Here is a 14,879-nt window from a genome sequence, read left to right as displayed (position 1 = left end):
TTGAGAAACTGAATAGAGTAACAGCTGCACGTGAACACACTGCACTCAGAGGGAAACAGGCATCAGGCATCGGACGTGACTCACAACTGTGTTCCCCCGTCGGGAGTCTGAATTTCCTCCTGAATAACAGAAATCTTTGTATTTGACCACTTTATCCTCGTATATTTAAAGCATCCGGTCTGTGTCGAGAAGCCTTTTGTTCACTGAATAATATCAAGTCAGACTAATGAAATCAGGTGAGACAAAACTGTAGATTTTACAGTGAAGCCGGGAAGCCATAAAGCCAGATCAGATACTGACTTCAGTCATATCGGTTGTGACTGGCCTCTATCTGAAAGACCGCTATCTGTCCAATATGTAATGGACTAACCTTAATGTTTGCTGCAGCGTAATTGTGATACCTGAGGGTTTGAAATGAGTTCAGATCCATGGCTTTCCTGTAAAGACGTGTTGCTTTAAGGCGGGGGGGCTCCAGCTGTGCTGTACTGCATCGTTCTGTCAATAGGAAAGACCAGGTGTTGCACTGGGATGGCTGGTCGCAGCGCGTCGTTTATCATTTTTCATTATCCATTAAAGACAAGGCGCTGGGCCATGTGATATTGAGTGAGCTCGCTTCAGCGCCCCTGCCATTGAACATTCGAGGCTAATTTAAAATGAGCCCCTCAGGCCCAGGAAATACACGAGTCATGACAGTTCAATAAAACGTCCCCCAGAATACAGAAATAAAAGATTCACCGTCAGCCCAACAAAGGTGGGACACTCCATTACTCCCAACTTATTGTCTTTTTTTCACAGCACACACATTACTGTCACGCCACAAGTCACGCCGGTCTATTCTGATCTGACTGTTGTGTTTCGTTGCTGGTTGGTTTTCTTTTTCGGAGAATGCAAACAGGCCTCAAAGCTCTCCAGCGCCTCGTCACATCTCCTGCCGGCCGCGTGACTCGAGACTGCGACTCAAACAGCATTTAAACTAAAATTATTTTCAAGACTTCCTCCCTGAATAAAGCTTTATTTTCAGCCCAGCATTCTTCTTATTTAGATGTTTGCCAACCCACAGGCGCTTGCTTTTTTTTTTTCCAACTTTGAGAGTAAAAATAGGTGAGAGGCTGTCATTTTTCTTTACTGGAACTTTTTTCTTTAGTTCTTTCTTCTTCGGAAATAACTAAGCTGCAGTGTGCATCAAGAGCCTATAGCAGATAAGCCAGTCCCGTGTGTGTGTGTGTGTGTGTGTGTGTGTGTGTGTGTGTGTGTGTGTGTGTGTGTGTGTGTGTGTGTGTGTGTGTGTGTGTGTGTGTGTGCGCGCAGGAGAAATTATTAGGGCACCCTCGTTGTACAAGGCAGGAAAGGATAGAAAAAAGGAGGCTGTGAGAGTTTGTCAGGAGGTTGGGGGGGACTCGCCGGCCATCATAAGCCACGGAGAGCAGCCCCCATCGCCCCTCCTCTGGCACTGTGACGCACCTGACCCACCTGAAGACGCAGATACAGCCTTGTGTCTGCACATCACATCTCACGCCCGTGGCCATCCCGCACATGCGCTCCACCTGACTGAAGCCTCCTTTCTTATCGCCTCACTTGCATATTAATATGACACATTTTGCTTTAGCGCAACTCCAGATTTAGCATCTCAAAGACAAGAAATGAGCTAAAAGCAGCTTCTTTTTCTGCGTGCATGAACATCCCTGCAGCTCAGGGTGGAAGTAGTTTTAATAATTGCTTGAAATTGCAGCAATAATTGCGCAGGAACGATGCAAGAATGTCGCTGACGACCTCTAGAATCTGATGAGATGACTTGAATTCCTGTAGTAAATACGCACAACCCTAATTTTAAAGGGTCTGATCAAGCCGTTCACATGCATTATATTGCCAGATGTATGTGGACACTCCCGTCCGTGGAGAGACCACTTAGTTCCTATTAACACAGAGCAGTTTCAACATGTCAAACCCCAGTGGACAGATCCAGGTCCATGGAGAAAGTCTTTTACCAGTTTGGTGTGGAAGAACTCGACTGGCCCCCACTGGAAGCTTTAGAGATGAACTGGGAGCTAGCCTTGTCACCCAACATCAGTATTTGACCTCATTCATGCTTTTGTGTTTGGATGGAAGCAAATCCCTGCAGCTGTGGAGCAAAAGAGGCTTTCATAGCAGCGTATTAATGTCCATTGTTTTGGGATGAGATGTGCAGCAATTACACAGTTGTCTAATGTTCAGGCGTCCACATACTTTTGGCCACATGGTGTAGTTTTGGTTTCCTTTGCTGAGGTCTCTGAGAGTTCTGCCTCCACCCTTTGAAGACACAGATTGCTGCTCAGCAATATAAAAATAAGTAAAAATATAATGATTTTTTTTTAATTGCACTCAAACTATTTCCAAGAGGCTCCAAAGTCTCAGCTTTCCAGGACAACATATCATTCTCGCACTGTGCGTCATTAATCCTACCAACAACAGGCTAATGGGGGCTGGCTCATTTAGCTAACAGAGCTAAATGAAGTCATTGGTTGAAACTGCTCTTAAAGCCAGCTCGCATCCATCACATGAAGAAAAGCTTCACAACAGCTCCAAGACACAGTCCCAGTAATGCTAGCCATATGTCAGCTTTCATTCAGCGTTCGCTGAGCGCATATGTTATCCCTAACTGGAAGCTCCAATTGGCCAAATGTTGCGGCAGTTAATTCAGGGAATATTTAAATCCGAAAATAAAACCGGAGATAATTGCGGTTTCTGTTTGGAGGATGTTCACGTCGAGATGCCTCTGCGCTGATTTATCCTTTGTTATGAGTGTCTTTGACATTGAAACGTGGAGAGAAAATCAGTTGACTTCCTGCCGTCTGTTGATGCATTTAAAGGAAATCAGAATTTAGGAGCAACGCTGGGACAAGAGCCCAGCTGAGCCTTCATCTCTGCCCACCTCTGGGGTTCCTGTCCAGCATGTTGCGCATCATCCCCTTTCTCTCTTGACCTTTCCTGCTGTAAAATCAACGCAAAATGTCCAACCGGCTCTATAAATTTATGTCAGGGCGCACATAACCCTCCACGAAGCCACAAAGACCTCCAAACAGGACGTGAGATAGTGACACATTTCCACTCACATCATTGATTTGTGTTGATTTTCTGCTTATTTCACTCAGACAGATCACTGATTTATTCATGAACTCGTGAATTATGAATCGCGGCCTCATTCTCCGTCCTCACAATCAGTAAACATAAAGGTGAAATAGAGAAAATATTAGATTTACATTCACCAGGCGGCCAGATCTGTGACTACTAAATGGATTTTTACATAGATAAGCAACTGCTTGCTTACAAGTTCGCCACATCAACTTAAGAGATTAAAGAAGGATTAAAAGATGATTGTGTGAATGTGTTGACAGCTTGTTTCTGCTGCTCCCAGGTGGCCAGAAAATCAGTTAGCGCAGGTTTAACCAGGCCTACGAACAGAGAGATGTGGGGATTTATCAGGCAGGAAGAGACGAAAGATGAAGATCCAGTGTTTTTGGATGCTGAAGATAAAAAGTCAGGGTGTCTCTGCCTCTGCTGCGTCGATTCAGACCATTATTTTTCATCTGTCTCCTGAAGTCCCCTGACTTTGAGGAAGTTCAATACTAAATTACAGAAGTACCCCTTCAAGGGGTCATGTGTAAATAATGAGCCGATGATGTAACGGCAGTAAATATGTCTCAGTGGTCTGACTGCTCAAGATAGAATAAAATTATGGCTCAACTTCCACACTGGATTATGTGAACAGATGCGCTTTTCACACAGAATGTGGACGACTGGAGAATTCGCCGCATCCGTCCGACTGCGTGAAAGTGGGAAAATGCCAGTAAAGCCGCTTTCTTGAAGGGCGGAAGCTGTAGCCTTTACTGGAGCAGTCTGGGAAATCACTTGAGCTAATGCTACGGACGGTGTCTTCACCTTTGTTAACCTAGCCGCTCTGTCACTCCGCATCATGTGACCGCTATAGACCAAAAGCAGGCAGCACTTGTCCCGATGATCTGTCTCCACCCGGGCAATCTGCTGGCACCATGGAGGATGCCACAGCGCATTAGCAGCAGCGTGACGGCATGTGGTGGCTCAGCATGTGAAAGCCCTCCTCAGCAAGCCCCCACAGGGCCACTGATACCCAGAGTTGCTAACAGCTTTTGACTTGCAATTAGCCGGCCAAGTTTATCAGCCGCAATAGCCTCAGGAGCCGAAGCGGCACTGCAGCACGGCTCGTTTCAGCGTGTGTGTGTGTGTGTGTGTGTGTGTGTGTGTGTGTGTGTGTGTGTGTGTGTGTGCGTGGCTGTAGGGTAGAAAGGGAGTACATGTCAGGCAGATGTTCTCCACTCACTCTCATACAGCAAGCCGTGCTGTGATTAATCAAGGTGGCCGGGGTCACCGCGTTGAGTTCTTTTTCTTTCTTTTGTAACTCGCCGGCACACGAGCAGACAGGACAATAACGCAGAGGCTGGATACTGTGGTCGCCCGTAAGGTCAGACCCCTGCAAAATTGCATTAACTGAACCAGAGGGAAAGACTGTCATCTTAAGAAGTCCTTCCACCGCCCACCCCTCCCTGCCTCCGCGCTGGCCTGTCTGCATGGAGGGGGAATTATATTACCCAGACCTCCTCCCAGTTATGATGAATCCCCAGCCCTGAGAAGACCGGCCAGCCCGACCTCCATTTGCGGGAGATTAGATCCTCTGATTACAATGCCAGCTACCTCCCACCACTAGATAAATCTTCGATGGGAGCCCAAAAGCAAAGCCCTCCAGATCCATTGCAGTTAATAATTTAGTGTTAGAGGGGGACAAGTATTTATGATAATTCAAATTGAGCTGGAGCTTCACGACTAGATGGGAAGGCTAAAGAATGGTTTTAAGTTAAAAATGGCGTTTGCGAAGACTTAAATTTAGAAATTTCCATATATTGAGTTCACGCTCAGCGCTGCCGCCACTGCGTCAACTGTATCACATTACACCAACGTCTCCTGAAAGGTGAGACCTGTGGATGTGTTTATTAATGTGCCGTGTAGGTGTTATGAACTAAAGTTCATGTGAAATGTCACCCTGCTGTCAGCCTTCATGTGATATGAATTACGTGTTTGCCTAAAAGCTTTTGTTGGCATATTATGTGTCTGTATAATTGTACATAGATCATTATGCTGGGAACGGGCAGGAGAGGTGGCGGGGCGAGGACGCGGAGTGCATGCCTAATTTACACTGTGCATGCTTAACAAACGCTGGGTTACTTAGAAGCACTAATTTGGCTGCATAAAAGATGCAAATCAGATTAGAGAACAGCCCACAGCCAGCAAGCATTGTTTACAGCAGTGGTTCTCAGCACTGTGCCATCAAGGCCGGAGAGTCTGTGGGAGGAATGAAAACCCGCCGACTCTGGAGCCACACGGTGAACACACAGCCTGATTTTAAGAGTTGTTTCACCCAAATTACAAACATAACAGCAGGTGCTTGCTGAGTGGAGGAGGCAGTTTTGGTTTTAGGGTTAGGGTTTTGAGATGCGTCAGTATCTTTAGGGTTCAGCTTTTAAATCTGCGGCAGAGATGGTTTATGTGCCCTGAACTTTCACATCACATTCACATGAAACCCTTCGCCGTGTGTTTGCTCTGCTGAGAGAATCAACCTTGAAATGCTCTGTGATGAATTGTGGCACTGACAGCTGCATCCATACTGTGCTGTATATCATCTCATATCACTTAGACTCTCTGCCACCGCTGTGACCATTACCATATAGATGGTCTGACTTCTGACCCTGATCCGTCCTAGGTGTCCATGAATTGCGACTACGTGTTCGTCAACGGGAAAGAGACGCGGGGATCCATGAGCGCCCGGGTCATCTTCAGCTACGAGCACCTGAGCGCGCCGCTGGAGCTGACCGTCTGGGTGCCCAAACTTCCCCTGCAGGTGGAACTTTCTGACAACAATCTGAGCTTCATCAAAGGCTGGAGGGTTCCCATCCTGCCCGACCGAAGGTGAGCCACCGCTAGCACGGGTTTGATGTCGTTTGATGGCGGTTTCACACGGCCGTCAGATGGAGCAAAAAACATGATATTTAGAGGAAAGACTGAAGCTGTGCGCTCATTGTTTTCCTGTGCAATGAGGGCTTATAGAGCTCACATCCTTTGAAACAAAATGGTTTATATATTCTGGCTGTTCTTTATGCAGTTGCAGTTAATTCATTTGACAGCTTATTTGAGTTCTCGTATCACTTTTGAACTCATGCATAGAAACGTGCTTACCAGCAGCTGACAATGCGCTGCTGTACACTTGATTTGTTCATGTTTTTCAAAGCATTATAACAGTTGCCATAGCAATTTGCACATCTGTTTCTATGTCTTCTTAACCTGCGGTTCAAATGTGTTGCTTTGCATTTGAATTTAATGCGTTTTCTTATATTATACCTTTAATAAGGAGCGTCTAACCTGACACATGATATAAACAATAAAAAGAGCTCAGAATTGACTGATATGCAAATTTAGGAATTGGACTGGAAGTGAAAATAAGTGGAAAGGTGACTCAGAGGTAGTAAACATAACACATGTGACCACGCCATGCGAACTACAAGCTGCCAAAGATGTAAACATGCAGAAACACGCAGCACGTTTCATGTAACAGTTGCTCTCGCACCTCTCTGCTCTTTTTTCTTTTTCTTGTCGATATGCTGAAAGCTGCAGAGGCAGGATGCACTAGGTGCAGTAGAAATTTCAGATGTGCTATTTTGGTACATGATTACCAGAGGACTCATTATCCAAAGAGCGTGGAACCCCGCAGTGTCAAACATTAGACGGTAAAACGCGGTCCAGCCTTCTCTCTGTTATCCAGGATTTTATGTGGTCTCGCTTGTTTTGTTCCAATTAGACTCTCTGTCTCAGGCTCACGGCTGAAATGTGCTCTGCACGACGAGGCTCTCAAGTGCAGTTCATCTACACGGTTGTCACGTTTGTGTCATAGCCATCTGAACCCATTTTACACAACAAGTCCGCGGCACAGACTGAATTTGACTGTGAGTAAATACACAGTCAGCTTTCCCAAATTAGTACTGGTTGAACTTTCAGACGGATAATGATGTTTTTGGACGGCCGAGGTAATTTGTTTTTTTCCTCAGGGCTCAAAATGATGGTCAGAGCTCAACAGTTGTTGTCACACTGCTGATGTAGCAGCGCGGCCACTCTTCAGCATCGTCTGAGACATCAGAGAAAGCTCGTACGCAGACTGACTTTACATCCAGATGACACGACACTGACATACATGTTCAGTGTCCCAGTGAAGCTGAACATGAACACACACTGGATGAGCACACACTGGATGAACACACACTGGATGAACACACACTGGATGAGCACACACTGGATGAGCACACACTGGATGAACACACACTGGATGAACACACACTGGATGAGCACACACTGGATGAACACACACTGGATGAACACACACTGGATGAACACACACTGGAGTACACTGTAAAAACAGCCTTGCACTAACTGTGCTAACCCTTTAGCCGCGTTCGATTAGCCAGGCTGATGCACCTCCAGGCTGATTTACCTCTGTGTTTTAAGCCTCAGGAGTTTGGGAAGTTTGGAGTTACTTAAGACTGAAAGTCTGAGGAGAAAGCAGCAAACAGTCAGCGCTGAGGTTCCCTCCATGATGCTACTTACTCAGCTTTTAAATTCCTCATGCGTACGGTGAGGACGTCGGTGCTGTTTGCTGTGAAACACACGAACGTAAGAGGCAGCACATGCTGTCACACTGCTGTGATGACAACAAATAAATCCTGAATAAATCCAAAACAAATCACACGAAGCTTCATTCATTTATGCTTGATTGAGCAAAATATATCTGTTTTTTAAATGAGGAGTAAGTTTTATTTGACATCATTTGATAAACGCACACATATTTGTATGCAAACAACAACAAAATACACAAAATATGTGCATGTATACAAAGTAAAAGATGCCGAGTGAGGCCGTGACTCCATGTCCAAAGATGCAGTCAATCTACAGGATGTACAGGATAGTCTAGACTGTCGCTTTCAGGAGGAGATTTCAAGTTTAACTTCAGGTCAGGACGGACTATTAATCCATTCACCTGAGCGTATGTGTACAATAAATAATAGAAGGTAGTATGAGCCTCACCGTTGAAGGGCTTTTACACAGTGTGCAGACAAAATGTCGAAGTTCAGCACATGAAAATACACTTTTCAATATTATGAGATGCTCTCTGCACATCGTAGGAATCAAGGCCCTTCGTGTGGTCTCCGTGTCAATATTATGGGAGTTTCTGTCGATAGAAGGAATCCAGCAGGCAATAAAAAACTGAATGAGCTGTTGCCTCAGAGCATTAAAATTATAACACCTTTAGACGCGGAAAAAATGGCACAAGTGGGAGATTAAGGTTGTTGGAGCCAGGGCCCAGATGAAAAATGTGGTCTTAGCTTAGCTCATTAAAATATTCCAGCATTGAGGAGCAGTAACAAACAGGCCCACAACCCTTCATTTAGGAAATGTTTAATGGCGGCAATACCGCTCACGCAGGCGGCTGCCGTCGCTGCTGCTGGAGTCCATCACCGTCGACTGAATCCATTTCTACCCAACCTGAATACGAATAGCATGTTTATGGAGTTGTTTGAAGAATTGAGGTGTTTCAGATGACCTAGAGTGCTTGGAAAACATCTTGCATAGCCTCATTTTTCAGAGATCCCCAATGGGCTATAATGGGCTGGAGACGGTGTATTATTTTGACGTGTAAAATGTGTCTTAAATCCACATTTTAGCACCATTCATTCGTTTTATTCATTCATTGTAGTAGACGCAGCCTGTTAAAGCAGACGCCTGCAGATGAGGAATCATATATGTGCTTGTATCAGATTTGTGAGATGTTCAGAGCTTATTTTCAGCGTGTTTGTCCAGTGTTTACCAGGCCCCGGGGTGTGCCAGCGGCCTCATACGCTATAACTCTCCTATAACGATATTGTCTTTGTTTTCCGGCGTTCCCTGAATATCAATAGGTGGACTAGTTATTTCAAGCAAATTGCTTTGGTGTTAAAGTTTGTTTCTCTCAAGTATGTATCTCTACAATCCTCGCAGCCCATTTTCTATGCATATAACTTCCTCTTTGCCTTCATGAAAGCAGTCATCAAAGCCCCCTCGTGAGCTGTTTGGGCTGGCGGTGATTGCCACGCGGTCAGGCCAGAGGAATTCATTTCACCGCTGCTGAAACACTTCCTTCTTGCACGCTGTCATATACCGAGTGCATGTAATTTTCTTTGCATCACCATGGTGCCGCACGCAGACTGTTGAGGCCGCTGATGCTGACTCGACTGGCCTTCCCGCAGGAGTCTTTGTCTGCAGCGATGTTCCTGCTGGAAGCGTCGGACACATCTTTTGATGAACGCTGCCGTCTGATCCGTCACACACCTTCTGTTTAAACATGAAATGTGTCATATATGTGATATAATCTCAGGCCTTGGTGGAACAGCCCGGAGGTGTGGGCTTAAGCCGTGTAAGCTCTCTGTTTGAAAAGACGCTTCGCCCCACAGGAAGCAGATCAATCCCTGCTCATGTGCACCTTTGATGGATTGATTCAGTGCATTTGTTTTTTTATTATGAAAACAGCCGACATCTCATTTCAGGGTAATTGCACTTGTTGCCGCGGTGTCGACGCTGAGGCTGTCCATGAATCACACAGGCTGGAGAAGTAATAAACCCCCTCACAGCAAAAGCACATTTATCACAAGCGGCCGCGTGTGGTTTTCACATATTTCTCATTTTAAATGCAGCGTATCACATGTGAAAACATCAGTTTCTTGCGGATGAAACAGTTCCAGTCAAGGTCTACTTCCCCGCTCGTTTTGGAGCTTTCGACTGGATCCTCATGGTCGAGGTTGCTCGGTTGGAAGCGTAGATGCAGGCTGCCTCTGGGACTTCTCGTCAGCTAAAAAATGGAGATTTTGGATGTTTGCTTGATTTCGTCCTGAGCATGTAATGGTGACCTATAGCAGGGGTTTAAGAGGCTGACCATCCAATCACACCTTCCTCAGTTTGAGTCCAGCTGGAGACTTCCGGTGGACATCGTCTCTGTCTCTTCACTTCCCGTCCACTCTCTGCTGCTGCCCATTCAAAAATTAAAATACCCCCAAAATTCAGTGAGATTTCCAGTGTGGCAGCCAGGTAGATGATGGCAGATGCTGATTTTTCAGTTTTTAGACATTTCAAAAGTCTGATAAAGACTTCTGATGGCTAACGATCAGTGCCAGCAAACATCAATATGTCAGTGCTGTTTGCTGAAATGTGCACAGAGAACAAGAACATGTCCTTAGAAATGAAGGACGTCGTCACAGAGCACATCCAGACTGAAGTGACTCCGGAGAAGCGGAATAAACCACCATGTCACAAAATGTCATGAAAAATTTAAATTTAAAACTGCATCAGATGCCTTCAAAGAGGACATTTCACACGTGAAAACCTGAATTTCACAGGTGCGCTTTCTGCTAATCATGAATAATGCTCATTTTAGTTTAACTTGGGACTTGACTTGAACGTCACAGTTGAGACTTCTTTGCGACTTACTAAACAACGTGGACATCTGCCATTAGCAAAACAAGATCACTGCCAGCAAGTGCCTACAAAACTGGCAAACTGTGCCGTATGGAGACGCCGGGGAGGCAGAGAGGGGACAGACAGCGACAGGATTTACGAGACGTCATCTTAATTTTGAGGACTAACAGTGGCTCTGGCACGAGATAGCGGTTGTATTTGTCTTGACCACGCTCTCGGTTGTTTGCAGTCATTATGGAGTGCTGTGATAATGAATTAGATGATGTTTTCAGAGGCTTTCAGAGCATTGTAAATAATCCCACAAAGTAAGATGGGAAATAAGAGGAATGAATGAAGCTCGTTAGTCATCTCAAACACACTCCAATAGCAGCAAATGGTGATGATTATCTGCAGCAGACTTTGCTAAAGCTGCTTTATTTTGTGATTTGTGAGACTGAATTATTGTCTTTTCATTAACTCCTCTGCGTCCTCCCATCGTTTACTCTCTCTCGCTCATTTTCCTCCTCTGACAGGCTCTGACTCTCCTTTACACAACCTCTAACCTCCCACACTTTCTCCCTCGGCTCCTTAACTCTTTTATTTTCCTTTCTGTTGCAGTCTCTCCATCCCACATCCTTTCACTTCTGCAACGTGACACATTGTGAACCTTCATGCACAGCGAGGTCTCCTGGCCTGCAGTGGGCCTTTGCTACAGTGCTGCAGAATTGCTCACTGGCTGCATTATCCAGTAACATGCTCTAAAAAAGGAAAGAAAGTGTAATCGGGCGGGCAGCCCGTGTGCACTGAAGCTTCAGCTTGTGCGGTTGTATCAGAGACTCTAATAAGAACAGACAATATTCTTCTGGGGGAGAAAAAATATCAACCTTATTTTCAGGTACAGACTCAGGAAGGTAAACTTTTGCTGACCTGAGCCAAGAGTTGTGAAACTCCTTGACAGAGACAGAGAGAGCCGTACTGTCTCATTGGGTTTTTCTCTGCCTTTAACTGAATGAGTAACTGAGTGTGCAGTCTCGGCGTCGGCTGTGGAGTTAACTCGCTTACCTAAGTGCAGCACTGGCTGCGTGTCCTGAAGCTACAGTGACAGTCTGCAGCCCACAGAGCTCCAGGGTTTGACGTCCAGATGGTGTCCAGGCCAGAGAGCTGATGTCAAGTGGAGGAAAGGTGCAGCGTACCTCAGATCAGGTGTAGCTCAGCATCAAACATCAGGCAGTTACCTTTGACCAGGTTTGATGGTCTTCTTGACTCTTTGACAGGATACTCCAGTGGTTCAGTTTTGCAATTTTTTTAATTTTAAGGTCACGAAGGACAGTTTCCAAAAAATAGAGGACTGGATATCCTGCCTCTCCAGAAACACTGGATCCTACATTTCCCATAATGCACCCAGTGGCATCTGTTTGTTAGACCTTCCTTGGTGTTAAAGAGCTGTGTCCTCACCTGGAGTTTGGAGTCTGCAGAGCCACAGAAGACCTTACACACCTGTCGGACAGTAAAGTGTCCTCTTCATGAGTAAACTGGTCATTTGAATGTGATAAACTGAAATATCTGCAAAAGCTGATTTATTGCTTTTGACATAAAAATGGCCGTCCATGGATAAAAATGGTCCATCTCACCCTGAACGGTGCAGACTAAAATGTGTGGATAATTTCCATCATGGTGTTTTTAACCCACTGTCATTACAGAAGAGCTGTTCATGCAACAAATATGCAACTTTCAAAAACATCCATCCATCCCATATCTATACCTCAGCTTCACCTGACTTTAGGGCATCACAGGAAAAAAAGAAAACATGCAAACTCCACACAGAAAGACCCCAGACTCACTGCTGCTAACGACTGCTCATTGAATTCATTCTTATATTTAACACAGTTCAGGTTAAGTGTATTTTTCCGGTCTCCACCAGCACAATTCACACTAAACTGAACAATTTTGCTAATGGCCTCTCTAAAGCCATCATCTTAATTTTCAAAACTCATTAAAGGTCATTCGTGCTAAAGGTTTGTAACTTTTAAAGGCTTGTAAACCCACATAAGCAGAAAATATACCCTGTCTGCAGAAATTTTAGGGATTAATATTCAGGATTGAACCCAGATGCTTGATGACTGTAATCCCCCAAATTCACAGAGCAGCATCAGGGAGGCGTGCTAACAGAGGAATGGCTGCAGTAAAACCAGGTTGTTGTGTCGCCGCCTGCAGCCACAAGCTGTTCTTTGTTGTTTGTTTTGTGAATATTTTACAGGCTGCTTACATGCAGTTTGTGCTAATGCAGTCCGTCGTTGTGCTGACTGATGTAATCAGACAGTCGCTCCCCATCTCTGCAGCTTTTACATGCCAAGGAAATCATTTCTGTAGTATTGAATTCATAGCGGGTTTGGTCACAGAATCGCACAGCGGCTGTGAAAGCCACTTTTTATTCATTCCAAAGCAATAAATCCAACCAAGCATAGACACAGAAGTGATAAGCCCATGACCCGAACTCAATCAGAGCGAAAACGGTTCATGAGGTGATGTTAAAGTTGCTTGAATGAACAACTGCATGCGGGTACCTCCAATGACCCATGGGAGCCTTAAAGGAGGCCCTTTTATTCCTAAACATCATTTCCAGAGCAAAGTTATGAGCAGAGCAGAGCGCTGAGGTATTGGCGGCAGTGATGAGGCGTGGAGAGGAAGCATGCGAAGATGAATTAATAATCAAAGCCGGTAGGTGGGACAGGTGCAGACGCACACGCAACCAAGCTTTTAGCTGTTGAGCGAGTGTATTCTAAGCTTTTATGAGACCTCGGGACAGAAGTGCTCGGCCTAATAATCAGACCTGTTCCTTGAATCAATGTGTAGGATATGTACTTCGTCGGTGGCTGACAGCCCCGCTGCCTCCTGAATCTCAAGTCGTTCGGATGGTTAATTCAAAGCAAAGATTAAGCAGAGGAGTTCTTTTTAAGTAGGAACTGGCAGATTGTCAAGCCTGCTGAGGGAAGCTGGGTAACTCATACATCTTGTTGTAGAGCAGATTGCACTCGGTGGGGGATGCACCTGGCATGTTTAACCCCGCTGCCCAGGGCTCCTGTGAAATAAGAAGGGCATCAGTCCAAAACCCGGCTTTTTGGAGCCTATCTTTCATTCCCTGCTGGCTCGGAGGACTTTTTCCTCAGCGCCGCCACATCAGAACACACAATGTGATGAATTTGTGTGGAGCGGCGCCGAGTTTCTCATCAGTGTTATTATGTCAAATTATAAAATGAGTAGAGACCCTTAAGAACAGAAGGCACAAATTGAGACGTAGCATCACGACTCAGCGCCGAGCAGAATTTAGCAGCAGCTGCTCGGCTTAAAGACGTGACAAGTTGTGATTGGTGACGGTTTTAACTTTTTGAGGCCTCTAATGAGGGGCTCCCAATCTTTCCTGTGGCCAATTCCAGACACAAATCTTCAGTTAATGTCGACTTTAGCGCCTCAAGTTCTTTGCTTCAGTCGCCTTTTCCCAGGAAGCACCTTCAGCGTGGTTTAAGTTTTTAATTATGTTTCCTCTTTTCTCTGAAGGAGCACTAGAGACAGCGACACAGAAGACGAAGACGACGAGCGCCGGGTGAGTCGGGGCTGCACCCTGCAGTACCAGCGGGCCCTCGTCAAAGTGCTGACCCAGTTCCACACCACCTCCACGGAGGGCACCGACCAGGTCATCACCATGCTGGGGCCCGACTGGCAGGTGGATGTCACAGACCTGGTCCAGGACTCCCTGAAGGTGGCTGACCCCAGGATAGCCGAGCTGGTGGACAGGACGGTCTTGGTGGGTCTGGAGCTGGGATCCACGGTGCTGAAGGTGAGCTGTCCTCCTTTAGCCTCGACGCTGAGAATTCGCATCAGTCAGCAGAGAAAAATTACGTGTCTTATGATGACAAATGATGCGTCTGAGTGAGAAAGCAGACATAGTGTTCGTCGAATGTGCCCTGCACAGATCCACACGTGCAAAATGAAGATTGAGTTCAGAGATGAGGGAGAAAGATTTAAAACTTAGAGCTCATTACTCTTTCTGAGTCCACAGCAGCTACGAGGGTCTAAAGAAGGTGGTTCTTCTACAGATTGCTGATGCCATGATTACAGGATAATGCCTTTTTATCACAGCTTTCGTTTTATTTTCATAGTTTCGGTCATTTCCCTTCGCTGTGATAACACTGTTCTCAACAAAATATGTTCGTGAATTTGAGATCACGGCTACAACAAAGTCAGACGGGGCGAGAAAAACGAGCAGTCAGGCAATCAGACAGGTGTAAACAAGCCAGCGGTTTAGCAAGATTATCTAAAGTGAGTGCACCTGAAAGGTCTGTAAT

The 14,879-nt window shown here is 45.6% G+C and overlaps 1 protein-coding gene across 2 annotated transcripts in view; it reads left to right on the top strand.

The window, feature by feature from the left end:
- tmem132e (transmembrane protein 132E) overlaps positions 1-14,879 on the top strand; it is a 309,085-nt gene that overhangs the window by 275,502 nt on the left and 18,704 nt on the right. For both annotated transcript variants that reach the window (XM_070982219.1, XM_070982217.1), the window contains exons 6-7: positions 5,768-5,973; positions 14,092-14,371. In XM_070982219.1, coding sequence (XP_070838320.1) covers positions 5,768-5,973; positions 14,092-14,371 — 486 coding nt within the window. The remainder of the gene's footprint in view (positions 1-5,767; positions 5,974-14,091; positions 14,372-14,879) is intronic.

This window comes from Chaetodon trifascialis, chromosome 16, assembly GCF_039877785.1.
Source record: "Chaetodon trifascialis isolate fChaTrf1 chromosome 16, fChaTrf1.hap1, whole genome shotgun sequence".
Taxonomy (NCBI): Eukaryota; Metazoa; Chordata; class Actinopteri; order Chaetodontiformes; family Chaetodontidae; genus Chaetodon; species Chaetodon trifascialis.
Note: the sequence above shows the minus strand (reverse complement) of the source record. Positions and strands in the feature narration are given on the sequence as shown.